The 12804-nt window shown below is 57.0% G+C and overlaps 1 protein-coding gene across 1 annotated transcript; it reads left to right on the top strand.

Moving 5' to 3' along the window:
- Nucleotides 1-299: 299 nt before the first annotated feature.
- HAP1 (huntingtin associated protein 1) lies at nucleotides 300-12467 on the top strand. Its single transcript, XM_063656637.1, is given in 13 exon segments — nucleotides 300-820; nucleotides 2166-2245; nucleotides 2885-2923; nucleotides 2926-3054; nucleotides 3165-3319; nucleotides 3501-3606; nucleotides 3685-3760; nucleotides 6821-6951; nucleotides 7328-7402; nucleotides 7709-7864; nucleotides 8018-8109; nucleotides 9277-9315; nucleotides 10018-12467. Coding segments are annotated over 13 exon segments (2031 nt in total). The 5' UTR covers nucleotides 300-321; the 3' UTR covers nucleotides 10472-12467.
- Nucleotides 12468-12804: the final 337 nt, after the last annotated feature.

The raw sequence follows: 12804 nt of genomic DNA, 5'->3' as shown, positions 1-12804 counted from the left end.
GAGGGGCTGCCCCCAGCCTGGGACCCGCGAGTACTTGGGCAGCCGCGGCTTTGGGCAGAACCATTCTCCGGAGATGGAGAGGGGAGAAGAAATCTTTCGCTCCCATCCCAACTCGGAGCCATCCGGAACCTGCACTCGCCCTTCTTGCCCTCCTTTCCTTACTGTGCTCTGTTCCGTCACCACTAGCTCCCCTCCCGCGCGGCTCTGAGTCCCGCTTGCCACTAGTTGCTTCTCGGCAGCCCCCACCCCTACGCGTGGTCCGGCCCGGCGGCTGGCTCAGGTTATAAAGGTCCCGCCACAGCATCGGACAGCGGACTCGAGATGCGTCCGAAGGGATCGGGCCAGGGCTGCGCGGGGAGCCGGCCGGGACCCGGACCCGGACCCGGACCCGGGTTCGGACCCGGGGACCCAGCAGCACCCACCTGTGCACCTTCGCCCTCAGCCAGTCCCGCTCCGGAGCCCTCTGCCCAGCCGCAGGCACGGGGCACTGGACAGAGAGCAGGATCCCGAGCCGCCTCTGGATTCCAGTTCCTCTCGGAAGTCCGCACCGGAGCTTGCCCGGCCTCCGAGGCTGGAGCCAAGGCAGGAGCCCGGCGCCCGTCCGCATTCTCGGCCATCCAAGGGGATGTCCGGTCTATGCCCGACAATTCGGACGCGCCGTGGACCCGCTTCGTATTCCAAGGGCCGTTTGGTTCCCGGGCCACTGGCCTGGGGACTGGAAAGGCAGCGGGCATCTGGAAGACGCCAGCCGCCTACATTGGCCAGCGACCCGGGATGTCCGGCCCTGAGCGCGCCGCCTTTATTCGGGAGCTGGAGGAAGGTAAACCGGGCCCCCGGGTTCCTGGACTGGGTGGGGACTGGGGCAACTCCGGGGAGGAAGTGGCCCCATCGGGTCCAGGCGCCCCGCCCCCCCGGCACTCAGTGTCACCCGTCCACCACCCCCGCGATGTCACTGCGGCGTCTGTCTGGTCGCCCCTTCTCCATCTCCTCCGCTCTTGTACCCTGGTTTGTGCCCGTGAGTCAGGTCCTGGGGCCTGCGCGCTCGCCCACCCACCTCCACGCGCCTCTTGCTGCGGCAGATCTGCACCCCCTCAGCGCCCCTCTCCTGGGTCTACCGCAGTGCCAGGAGAGGGGCGGGGGGCTGCGGGAGGGCGCTGTCCCGCGCGCTCTGAGCCTGCGCTGGCCGACCGGGCTTGCGTGCGATGGAGGGGTGGGTGGGCGGGCGGAGGGGGAAGTTTTGCCCACTTTTTGGTTGCGGGTATGGGGGCAAGGTCGCGTTCTTCTCTTGCCCCTTCTCTCTCGTATCCTCCTGCGGGTCGGGGGAGATCTCTGGATTGGGCCTAGAGGCTCGAGTGTCTCCTAATCTGGTGAAGTCTTCCTCCTGTCCTCTGCACACGCAACAGGTGCAGGGTGAGTGGCTGCGTCTGTATGACCCAGGAGACTCCATTGCACTGCCTTCTGGGTAGGGGGTGATGAGCCAGTCTGACTGAGGCTGTTCTTCCCCTGGCTGTCTCCATTCTAGGCGCCAGGGACCCAGGTGTCCGGAGAGCCCAGTTTCTGAGCCTGGAGGACTGTGACCCCCTTACCTCAGGCTCCTCCAGGGGTTAAAAAAAAAAAAAAAAAAAAAAGGCCGGGCGGGGTGGCTCACGCCTGTAATCCCAGCCAGCACTTTGGCAGGCCGAGGCGGGCGGATCACGAGGTCAGGAGTTCGAGACCAGCCTGGCCAACATGGTGAAACCCGTCTCTACTAAAAATACAAAAATAAGCTGGGCGTGGTGGCGGGCGTGTATAACCCCAGCTACTCGGGAGGTTGAGGCAGGAGAATTGCTTGAATCCGGGAGGCAGACGTTGCAGTGAGCCGAGATCTCGCCATTGCACTCCAGCCTGGGGGACAAGAGTGAGACTTTGTCTCAAAAAGAAACCAAAAAAAGAAACAAAAAAACCCCAAAAACCCCGTCCACTTGGCCCTGGGAGCAGGGAAGGGAGTGTTGAGTGCCAAGGGGTAAGGGGAGGATGTGGGGGGCAGGAGGGGAGCCCAGTCTTCTCTCCCGATGACCCTTGTTGGAGAACTGACGATAGGATGGGAAACAGCTGGTTGCTGGTAGCATCTGCTCCTTTTTCCTGACCTGGCTGGGCCTTTTCTCCCCACCTGCCGCCTCCTGCAGCACTGTGTCCTAACCTACCTCCGCCAGTCAAAAAGATCACCCAGGAAGACGTCAAAGTGATGTTATATTTGCTGGAGGAGGTGTGTACTGCCTTCCTGATCCAGGCAGGCCCTTATTCTAGTTTTGTCCTGTAGGGGTGGGGGTCTTGTTTATTTCCTGATTGGCAGTCTCTCTGGGGGCCCAGGTAAGGGTCCTTCTTTTTTTTTTTTTTTTTTGGGATGGAGTCTCGCTCTGTTGCCCAGGCTGGAGTGCAGTGGCGTGATCTTAGCTCACTGTAAGCTCTGCCTCCTGGGTTCACGCCATTCTCCTGCCTCAGCCTCCCGAGAGTAGCTGGGACTACAGGTGCGCGCCACCACGCCCAGCTAATTTTTTGTACTTTTAGTAGAGACGGGGTTTCACAGTGTTAGCCAGGATAGTCTCGATCTCCTGACCTTGTGATCCGCCCGCCTCGGCCTCCGAAAGTGCTGGGATTACAGGCATGAGCCACCGCACCCTGCCGGTAAGGGTCCTTCTTATGGAAGATAGGTCGTTGTGGGATGTTCAGGCTGGAAGAGCTCTCAGAGCCAATCTGGTCTGATCTTCTTTTTCCATGAGGGGAAACTGAGCCAGGTTCCACAGTGGATTAATGGCAGACTCTGGTCTGGTACCCTAGAGAACTAGGGGATGGGGAAGATTCTCTTAGGGGCCTAGCCTCCCTCTGACCCCTGTGTCCCCCCCAGCTTCTCCCACCTGTCTGGGAGAGCATTACCTATGGGTGATGGTCCTTCTGCAGAGAAAGAGGGACCTGAACACTGCAGCTTGCATCGGCCAGTCCCTGGTGAAACAGAACAGTGTTTTGATGGAGGAGAACAGCAAGCTGGAAGCCCTGCTGGGCTCCGCCAAGGAGGAGGTAACTGGGTGGGGAGGAGAGGATGGGGACCAATCTACGCCCACCTCATGCCAGGACCCTCTCCCGTCCCTGCCCACTCCCAAACCATGGCTCCTCTCTCTTCCTGCCAGATTTTACACCTCAGACACCAGGTGAACTTGCGGGATGACCTCCTCCAGCTCTACTCAGATTCTGATGAGGAGGATGAGGATGAAGAAGAGGAGGAGGAAGAAGAGGAAGCAGAGGAAGACCAGCAGCATGCTCATCCCTGTGATGCCCCTAAGCTGTGAGTTCCTGCCTTTGCACCTGCGAGTCCTTTCTCTGAGCCTCAATTTCCTCATTTGTTAAGAGGGACACAGGTGATGTGCTTGCTGGCAGGGTTGCTGGAACTAATTGAGAACACTGCCCTTAGCCCTGGTGGGGAGGCCCACTCCCTGCACCCTGACTTCCATTCCTCTTTCCCCTAGGATTTCGCAGGAGGCATTGCTGCACCAGCACCACTGCCCACAGCTGGAAGCCTTGCAGGAGAAGCTGAGGCTGCTGGAGGAGGAGAATCATCAGCTGAGAGAAGAGGTGAGAATGGGGGAGGAGGGTGTCCCCCCTAGCAGGGGGTGTTGACTTCCCTGTCCCTTCCTCTTTGCCTCCCTCCAGGCCTCTCAACTCGACACCCTTGAGGATGAGGAACAGGTGCTCATTCTGGAGTGTGTGGAGCAGTTTTTTACGTAATGTTGTCACTCGGGGTGGGTGTTGTCCCAAGGAGCAGAGAAAAGAACTCAAGATGCGGAGTATGGAGATCCAAGTTTAAGTCCCAGATCTGGTACTCCTAGCTGTGTGAACTTGGACACATTCCTTGACCTCTCTGAACCTTTGTCTTTAGAATGGGGATTAATTTTCTCAGCCCCACTGATCTCTCCAGGGTTTATGAAGATTGAGTGTCAACAGCTGAGGAAGTACTTTGTGCAAACTATAAAGAGCTATACAGAAATTGTGGGTCTCAGGCCAGGCGTGGTGGCTCATGCCTGTAATCCCAACACTTTCGGAGGCTGAGGCGGGTGGATCACCTGAAGTCAGGAGTTTGAGACCAGCCTGGCCAACATGGAGAAACCCTGTCTCTACTAAAAATACAAAAATTAGCCAGATGTGGTGGCACAAGCCTGTAGTCCCAGCTCCTTGGGAGGCTGAGGTGAGAGAATTGCTTGAACCTGGGAGGCAGAGGTTGCAGTGAGCCTAGATCGCGCCACTGCACCCCAGCCTGGGTGATAGAGCAATACTCCATCTCAAAAAAAAGAAAAAAAAAGTGGTGGGTCTTCTCCAAACCTGTCTCCTCTTATTTAGAGCAGGCAAGAGGGATCCATGAGCTCCCAGAGACCAGGCATGCAGGGCTGGGACAGTTCAGAGTCATGCACGGGGCAGTGGCTATGCCTGGAATCATCCTAGGCACTGTGTGTTTATGAAGATGAGTGAGGAACAGTGTTTGTGCCTGAGGAGTTCAAGTGTAGCTGGTGAGATGCAGACGCAAAGTGGCAACAGCTGAACTCCTGCTGTTCCCTTTACCCCAGACCTGACCTTCCTTCCTGTTGGGTTCTGCAACTCCCTGAATGGCCCCACTGGTCCCCAGGCTACTGGAGTAGGAACTAGTCCCCAAGCTCTGTTGCTTTTACCTCCTAGGAATGGCTTAAGTCTTTTTCCGCCTCCCCACTCTGGCTGCCTCTAGCCCAGGATACCTCTTAAATGGTCGCACTGCCTCTGCTCGTGCCCTACCAGGAACTTCTGCACACAGCCTCAATGAGTTTTCTAAAACCAAACCTGGCCAGGTGCAGGGGCTCCCACCTGTGGTCCCAGCTACTCAGGAGGCTGAGGTGGGAGGATTGCTTGAGCCTGGGAATTCTGGGCTGTAGTACACTATGCCGATGGGGTCAGTATGGTCCAGGGAGTGGAGTACCACTGGGTTGCCTGAGGAGGGGTGAACTGGCTCAGGTCAGAAACAGAGCAGGTCAAAACTCCCATGCTGATCAGTAATAGGATCATGCCTATGAATAGCCACTGTACTCCAGCCCCAGCCTGGGAACCTGGCAAGACTTCATTTCTTTCTTTCTTTTCTTTTCTTTTTTTTTTTGAGATGGAGTACAGTGGTGCAATCTTGGCTCACTGCAACACCTGCCTCCTGGGTTCAAGTGATTCTCCTGCCTCAGGCTTCTGAGTAGCTGGGACTACTGGTGTGTGCCATCCACGCACGCCTGGCAAAATATTTTTTTTTTTTTTTGAGACAGAGTCTCACTGTCTCCCAGGCCAGAGCAATGGCGTGATCTCGGCTCACTGCAACCTCCGCCTCCCAGGTTCAAGCGATTCTCCTGCCTCAGCCTCCTGAGTAGCTGGGATTACAGGCGCGTGCTACTGTGCCCAGCTAATTTTTGTATTTTTAGTAGAGATGGGATTTCACCATGTTGGCCAGGTTGGTCTTGAATTCCTGACCTCAAGTGATCTGCCCGTCTTGGCCTCCCACAGTGCTAGGATTACAGATGTGAGCCACTGCGCCCGGCCAAGACCTTATTTCCTTTTCTTTTTTTGAGATGGAGGCTCGCTCTGTAACCCAGGCTGGAGTGCAGTGGTGCGGTCTTTGCTCACTGCAACCTCCACTTCCTGGGTTTAAGCAATTCTCCTGCCTCAGCCTCCCGAGTAGCTGGGATTACAGGCGTGTGCCACCACGCATGGCTAATTTTTGTATTTTTAGTAGAGATGGGGTTTCACCATGTTGGCCAGGCTGGTGTTGAATTCCTGACCTCAAGCGATCCATTCCCCTCAGCCTCCCAAAGTGCTGAGATTACAGGCGTGAGCCACTGTGACTGGCCCAAGACCTCATTTCTTAAAAAATAATTAGCCAGGTGTGGTGGCTCACCCCTGTAATCCCAGCACTTTGGGAGGTGGAGGCAGATGGATCTCTTGAGGTCAGGAGTTTGAGACCAGCCTGGCCAACATGGTGAAACCCCATCTCTACTAAAAATACAAAAATTAACCGGGCGTGGTGGCGCATGCCTGTAATCCCAGCTACTCGGGAGGCTGAGGCAGGAAAATCACTTGAACTCGGGAGGCAGTTACAGTGAGCCAAGATTGCACCATTGCACTCCTGCCTGGGCGACAAGAGATTCGGTCTCAAATAAATAAATAAATAAACCAACAAACCCAAGTCTGACCACGTCATTACCATGCCTTAAACTCCCAAATAGCTTTCCATTGGCCAAAGGATAAACCCCACCCCGTTGCCCACCGTTGTGGTCTGGCCCCTGTGCACTGTTCTGGGCCCTCCCCCTCCCAGTGTCTTATGATGGCCTCTGGGCCTTTCCAGTCAGCTTGGACCCATGTTTTTCCTTCTTTGCCTGGCTGAGCTTCACTCGCCCTGTGGTCTTAGCTTAGTGGTTCCTTTTCCCAGGAATCCTTCCTATGCCTCGCAGGTCGGGTTGGGTGCCGTAGCTGTGATGCCCCTGCCCCGTACACCCTTGACATTTGCCCATCATGGCCTGAATGATGCGTGATTGTTGTCTGTCTCCCCACCAACTTTACCTCAGTGTGGCGGCTGGGTCTTATTGACCACTCACCCCAGTGCCCTGCTCAGTATCAGTCAATGAACATTTCTTGAATGGAAGACCTGAGTGATGAATGCAAAATCCTGCGGGACCCGCTGGCACAGCGCAGTAGCCAAGGGTTGGGGAGACAGAGGCATCTGGGAGGGCCAGAGCTGGTCCCCGAAGGCCAGGGGAGCCAGGGCTGACCTGTCCTCTGCCCTCCCCAGTGGAGGCCAGCCAGCAGATGGCTGAGCTGTCGGAGGTGCTGGTGTTTAGGCTGGAAAACTATGAACGGCAGCAGCAGGAGGTCGCTTGGCTGCAGGCCCAGGTGCTGAAGCTACAGCAGCGCTGCCGGATGGTGAGTTGGGTGTGTGTGGAACCCTCTTGTCGTGGCCCCATGGGACGCTAGCTTCCTTCTCCCTGCCTCCACTCGGCTCCACCAGGCCCAAGGTCCCTTTCTGTGTCAGAGTCAGAGTTAGAGGAGACCTCAGAGAGCCCCTTATCTTGACCCCTTGTTGTCTTAAGGAGGAGACCAAGGTCCAGAGAGGGTCCTGGAGTCTTCTAGGAAGCAGGCTGTGTGACTCCCCTGCCTTCTTTGCCCTCCTTCCGTGTGACTTCTCATTTCATGGGCTGCCAAAGACTCAGTGATGTGCCTGGGAAGACTTTCTGGAAGCAGGGGGTGCCCCGAGTGGGTAGGCCTCAGATGGGGGTTCACTGGTTTTGGGTCCTTCCAGTATGGGGCTGAGACTGAAAAGTTGCAGAAGCAGCTGGCTTCAGAGAAGGAAATCCAGATGCAGCTCCAGGAAGAGGTGAGTCTCCCTGCCGGCTCCTGCCCCCACCCTGGAGAGCTGCAGGCCCAGAGTGGGGACCCCAGGCCCTTGGAAGCTACCTGACTCTGGAGAGGACTAGCAGGAACTGAGTCTTGTCCCTTTCCATCCCCTCCATGCCTGGCACAACCCAGCAGGTGACAGTTCCATCAAGGTCTGAGTGGTGGAGTGCAGGGACCTGCCTTGGGTCCCCCATATAACACTTGGAGTCCAGAACCTGGGCCTCTGGCCTCAGCCTGAGAGCAGATAGGCAGGAGTGCTGGACTGGGTGTGCCTGGGTCCCAGCAGAGCCTGTGGGTGGGTTCCCAGCTGCAGAACCTGCGGGAGAGGTACATGGATTGTGGGGGCATGCTGATTGAGGCGCAGGAGGAGGTGAAGACCCTCCACCAGCAACCCCCAGCGTCCACTGGGTCTGCCACCCATTACCCGTACAGCGTGCCTCTGGTGAGGACCCTCCCCTAGCTGCCCACTTTTCTACATCTGTACCTGTGTCTCAGCCTTGGTGGCTGATTGAGATCCTAGTTCCCTTCTGTGCCTGAGCCTATGGGTGGGATTTCTGTGGGGGTCCTTTGGTAACATCTGTTCTCTCCACCATAGGAGACTCTTCCTGGTTTCCAGGAGATGCTGGCTGAGGAGCTCAGAATGTCTCTAAGGAGGATGATCTCAGACCCTGTGTATTTTATGGAAAGGTGCGTGGGTGGGGTCCTCCCCTGCCCCGTAGGCCATGGCCTTTCCTGTAGTGGGGAGGGAGTTTGCCCTCACACTCTGACCTTCCATGCTTCCCTATACCCGCCTCGTTCACTGCATCAGCCCCTCCACTCATTGCTTCTCTATGAATATGGACCCATCACTTCCCCCTGAGGTACTTTCTTTTTTTGAGACGGAGTCTTGCTCTGTCACCCAAGCTGGAGTGCAATGGCATGATCTTGGCTCACTGCAACCTCTGCCTCCCAGGTTCAAGCAATTCTCCCGCTTCAGCCTCCCGAGTAGCTGGGATTACAGGTGTGTGCCATCACGCCTGGCTACTTTTTGTATTTTTAGTAGAGACATGGTTTCACCATGTTGGCCAGGCTGGTCTCAAGCTCCTGACCTCAGGTGATCTGCCCGCCTCAGCCTCCCAAAGTGCTGGGATTACAGGCGTGAGCCACCGTGCCCAGCCTGAGTTTTTTTTTTGTTTTTTTTTTTTGAGACGAGTCTCACTCTGTCACCTGGACTGGAGTGCAGTGGCGAGATCTTGGCTCACTGCAACCTCCATCTCCTGGGTTCAAGCGAGTCTCCTGCCTCAGCCTTCCAAGTAGTTGGGACTATAGGCACGAGCCTGGCTAATTTTTTTTTTTTTTTTTTTTTTTTGAGATGGAGTCTTGTCTTGTTGTCCAGGTTGGCGTGATCTTGGCTTACTGCAACCTCCGCCTCCTGGGTTCAAGTGATTCTCCTGCCTCAGCCTCCTGAGTAACTGGGACTACAGGTGGCTGTCACCATGCCCGGCTAATTTTTGTATTTTTAGTAGAGATGGGCCAGTAGAGATGTTGGCCAGGCTAATCTCGAACTCCTGACCTTGTGATCCACCCGCCTGGGCCTCTTAAAGTGTTGGGATTACAGGCGTGAGCCACTGCACCTGGCCAAGCCCAGCTAATTTTTGTATTTTTAGTAGAGACGGGGTTTCACCATGTTGGCTAGGCTGATCTTGAACTCCTGACCTCAGGTGATCTGCCCACCTCGGCCTCCCAAAGTGCTGGAATTACAGGCGTGAGCCACTGCTCACGGCCACTACCTAAGGTTCTTCAGCTTGACCAAGCCCCAGGGACTGCAGTTTCGGCTTCCATTGTCTCATAATGAAGGTCCTTTTCTCTTTGAAGGAATTATGAGATGCCCAGAGGGGACACGTCCAGCCTAAGGTAAGCCTGCCAGGGGCTCCCCCACCACCTGCCCTCAGCTTTCAGCAGCCAGACAGCCACCTGCCTCTGGTTCTGCCACCCTGCAACTCCGGAGAAGGCCCTGCTATCTCGGCTGGCCGAGCTGAGAACTGTTCTGGGAAGGAGCTGCCCCCCTTTTCCTTCAAATCTTGCCCCCTGGGTGGCTGTCTGATTCCAGGCAGCTCTGAGTGGGGACTGAAGCTTTCTCTTCACCTGACCAGGGGCCGAGAGGTGACAGGCACTGGCTTAGGAGCTGGGAACACCTGGGACTAAGGCCCAGCATGGTCCCTTTCCTGACTGTGTGTCCTTGGGCAAGTCATTTGACTGTCTGAGCCTGTCTAGAATGGATTTGTTTCTATGGCAAGGAGCTGTGGGGTGGGCTATGAAGGTTAAATCATGCAGGAGGGAGGCAGAAGTGGGTGTTAGCCCTGTTGGTGTCTTCTGTGCAGGGTCTGGGACATAAAGGAAGGTGGGGCCTATGCAGTGTTGGTGACCATTCTTCCTCCCTCCCACCAGGGGGATGGGCTGGGTGTTTGAAGCCTTGGAGTTGGTACCCAGCTCCCCTCTCCCCTGGCTGGGACAGAACCAGGAGGAACCATCAGGGTCTGTGTAGAAATGGGTGGGGGTGGGCCTAGGGTGTTGGACTTTCCAGCCCCTCAAAAGATGTCGCTATCTCCCGCCCAGGTATGATTTTCGCTACAGTGAGGATCGAGAGCAGGTGCAGGGGTTTGAGGCTGAGGAAGGGTTGATGCTGGCAGCGGATATTATGTGGGGGGAAGATTTCACGCCTGCAGAGGAGTTGGTGCCCGAGGAGGAGCTGGGGGCTGCCGAGAAGGTGCCAGCTGAGGAAGGGGTGATGGAAGAGGCAGAGCTGGTGTCAGAGGAGACCGAGGGCTGGGAGGAGGTGGAACCGGAGCTGGATGAGGCAACACGGATGAGTGTGGTGACATCAGCCCTGGAGGCCAGCGGCTTGGGCCCTTCACACCTGGACATGAAGTATGTCCTCCAGCAGCTGGCCAACTGGCAAAATGCCCATTATAGGCGGCAGCTGAGGCGGAAGATGCTCCAGAAAGGTGAGTGCCCCCTCGGGGGCCTCCCTGCCGCCAGCCAGACAAGCTGCAGATCATCGTGCCTATGAAAAGAGAGGGTGGATAAGCTCCCTGAGTGCTCACCTGCCCCAGCCTGGCCCTACCCGGCGTGCTGATTTGCATGGATTTTGCATATCATTTGCATAGACCCTCCGATCCCCTTCAGTGGGAACCGTACTGTCAGTGCTCATTTATGTGGCATTTGCTTAGGATTCCAGATCTCCACTTTTCTCCTGGGGGCTGGGCTGGGGGTCAGGGCTGGGACTGTGCCCCCACACTGCGCCTCAGCTTCCCATCTCTGCCCGCTTGTTTCCCCTGCCTCCTCTATCCCCCAGGCTCTCCAACCCTGCAGCAGTGGCAGCAGCAGTCAAAACAAACACGGGGCGGGGGCATGGGATTGTGGAGCAGCCCAGGGGCTGACCCAGCTGGAGGACAGGGCCAGCCACCCTCCCATGGCCTGGGAGGAAGAGAGGCCTTCTGGGGCTGCCCAGGCTATGGGGACAAAGGCCTCCACCAGCAAGGGCCACAGTTGGAACAGTCCCCTGGGTGAGTCGGAAGGTGGGCTAGGGCCTCCTGCAGGGTTGGGGGGTGGAACAGGGTCTCCTCTCCCCAGCCAGAAACCCCAAAGTCTGGGAGCTGCACCTGCCGAGTGCAGGCCTTGTGAGCCCTGCCTCTTTAAGGAGCTGCAGGACGTGAAAGATGACCTCGTGACACTCATGCACAGCAGCCATTGCATGTGCATCAGCTCCCATCAGCCTCACTCCCTGTGGCAGGTGATGTGTCCCCATTGATTAGGTGAGGAGGGTGAGGCTTAGAGAGCTAAGGACACTTGTTCGGGGCCACACAGCCGGGGGTAGATCTGAGCCCGTCCTCTCTACCCCTGTGCTGTAGCACCTTCACTGGCCCATCCCTCTCGTCTAGTGCTGTCCTGGTACCTGCCCCAGCCTGTCCCCATTCTCATGGCCCTTTGGTCACTGCCAGGTGGAATAGCACTGGCTTCAGCAGGCCTGTCTTGTAAGCTTGTGCAGGTTATAAACTGAACCATGACCTTTATGGCGCATGCAGGGGGCAACCTGCATAATTATCAATGGCGACTTTCCGTGTCCTTCCGATACAGTTGATCAGACCCCTGCCCACTGCCCAAGCCAGGCCTGTGGTCATCAATGCCCCAGTTCACATCCACCTGCTTCTCTTCCAGGCTTTGCTGTTCCCCAGCAGCCTGCAGAGGCCCCACAGACAGCTTGAGGCCCCTCCTTCCGCTGCCTGGCCAAGCCCCACACCCGCAGACCCTCCTTCCCATCCTCTGAAATGGGACCCTGTGTCTGTCACCAGCCCACCCTCTGTGTTCATGAACCTGGGCTGGAGCTTGGGGACCCAAGCCTCCAACCTCTTCAGGGACAGGCGGTAGGAACCCCGGCCCTCGCTCTGCAGCTGGTGCAAAAGCTGTGGCTGCCAGGCCTGGGTCACACAGCAGCCCAGGGGGCAGGAGAAGCCCGGGAGAGGCCCACTGGCTACCAGACCCAGCCCTGAGCGGGGAACAGGGCCCAGCTTCCACCGGCAGGGAGTTGTGAGCGCCCTCCCAACAATGTGCCCCTCACCCCTTGACGCCCATGCTAACGGTGGCCACCCCGGTTCTTGTTGACTTGAGGGACCTGGCCGTCTTCCCTGTTCTTCATCCTTTCTTCTCAGTCCCTACTTACTGTTTGTAACCACAAGTGTCTCTATGCGTGGGTGGGTGAGGGCCCCTCTGCCCAGGGGTGTGTCTCCTCTCCCTCCCTCCTTCCCTCTTCTGCCAGTGGCCTGGGGGTGTCCAGGCTCCCACCCATGGCCCAGCCCCTCTCCCCTCCCTCTTGATCCCCGCTCCCTGCCCCTGGCTTCCTCTTCCATGTTCCGCCCTTTCCCACACCTTTGTTCCTCAGTAGCTGGGGGCTGGGACTCAGGCCTCCTGCAGGTGCCGGCCCCCCTTCACACAGCACCTCTCGATCTCCTATTGCTTGTCAGCCTGTGTGTGTGTGGTGCAGGAAATAAAGGATCTATGCGCTCCTGGCCCAGCCTCCGCCTGTCTCTCTAGGGAGTGTGTGTGTGCAGGCATGTGCGTGTGCACTTGGCAAGGCGAAGTTGTGGAGAAAGGGTGGATGCTAATATTGAAGGATATGCCAAGGACTCGTATTAAATACGCCGTTTAATCATAGCAGCAGCTCCTGGAGGGTGGTAGGTGATGTGATAAGTGTCTGTCAGATGGAGAAACTCAGGCCAGAGTAGGTTAAGTGATGCTCTCACCAGCAGATCATGGCTAGTGTGGAGCTGGGATTTGAGCTCATGCTTCCCTGATCCTTTCACCCCAGAGACTGACTCAGTGGCCTGGCTGTGAAAGATAGGATGG

Source organism: Pongo pygmaeus, chromosome 19 (assembly GCF_028885625.2).
Source record: "Pongo pygmaeus isolate AG05252 chromosome 19, NHGRI_mPonPyg2-v2.0_pri, whole genome shotgun sequence".
Taxonomy (NCBI): Eukaryota; Metazoa; Chordata; class Mammalia; order Primates; family Hominidae; genus Pongo; species Pongo pygmaeus.
Note: the sequence above shows the minus strand (reverse complement) of the source record. Positions and strands in the feature narration are given on the sequence as shown.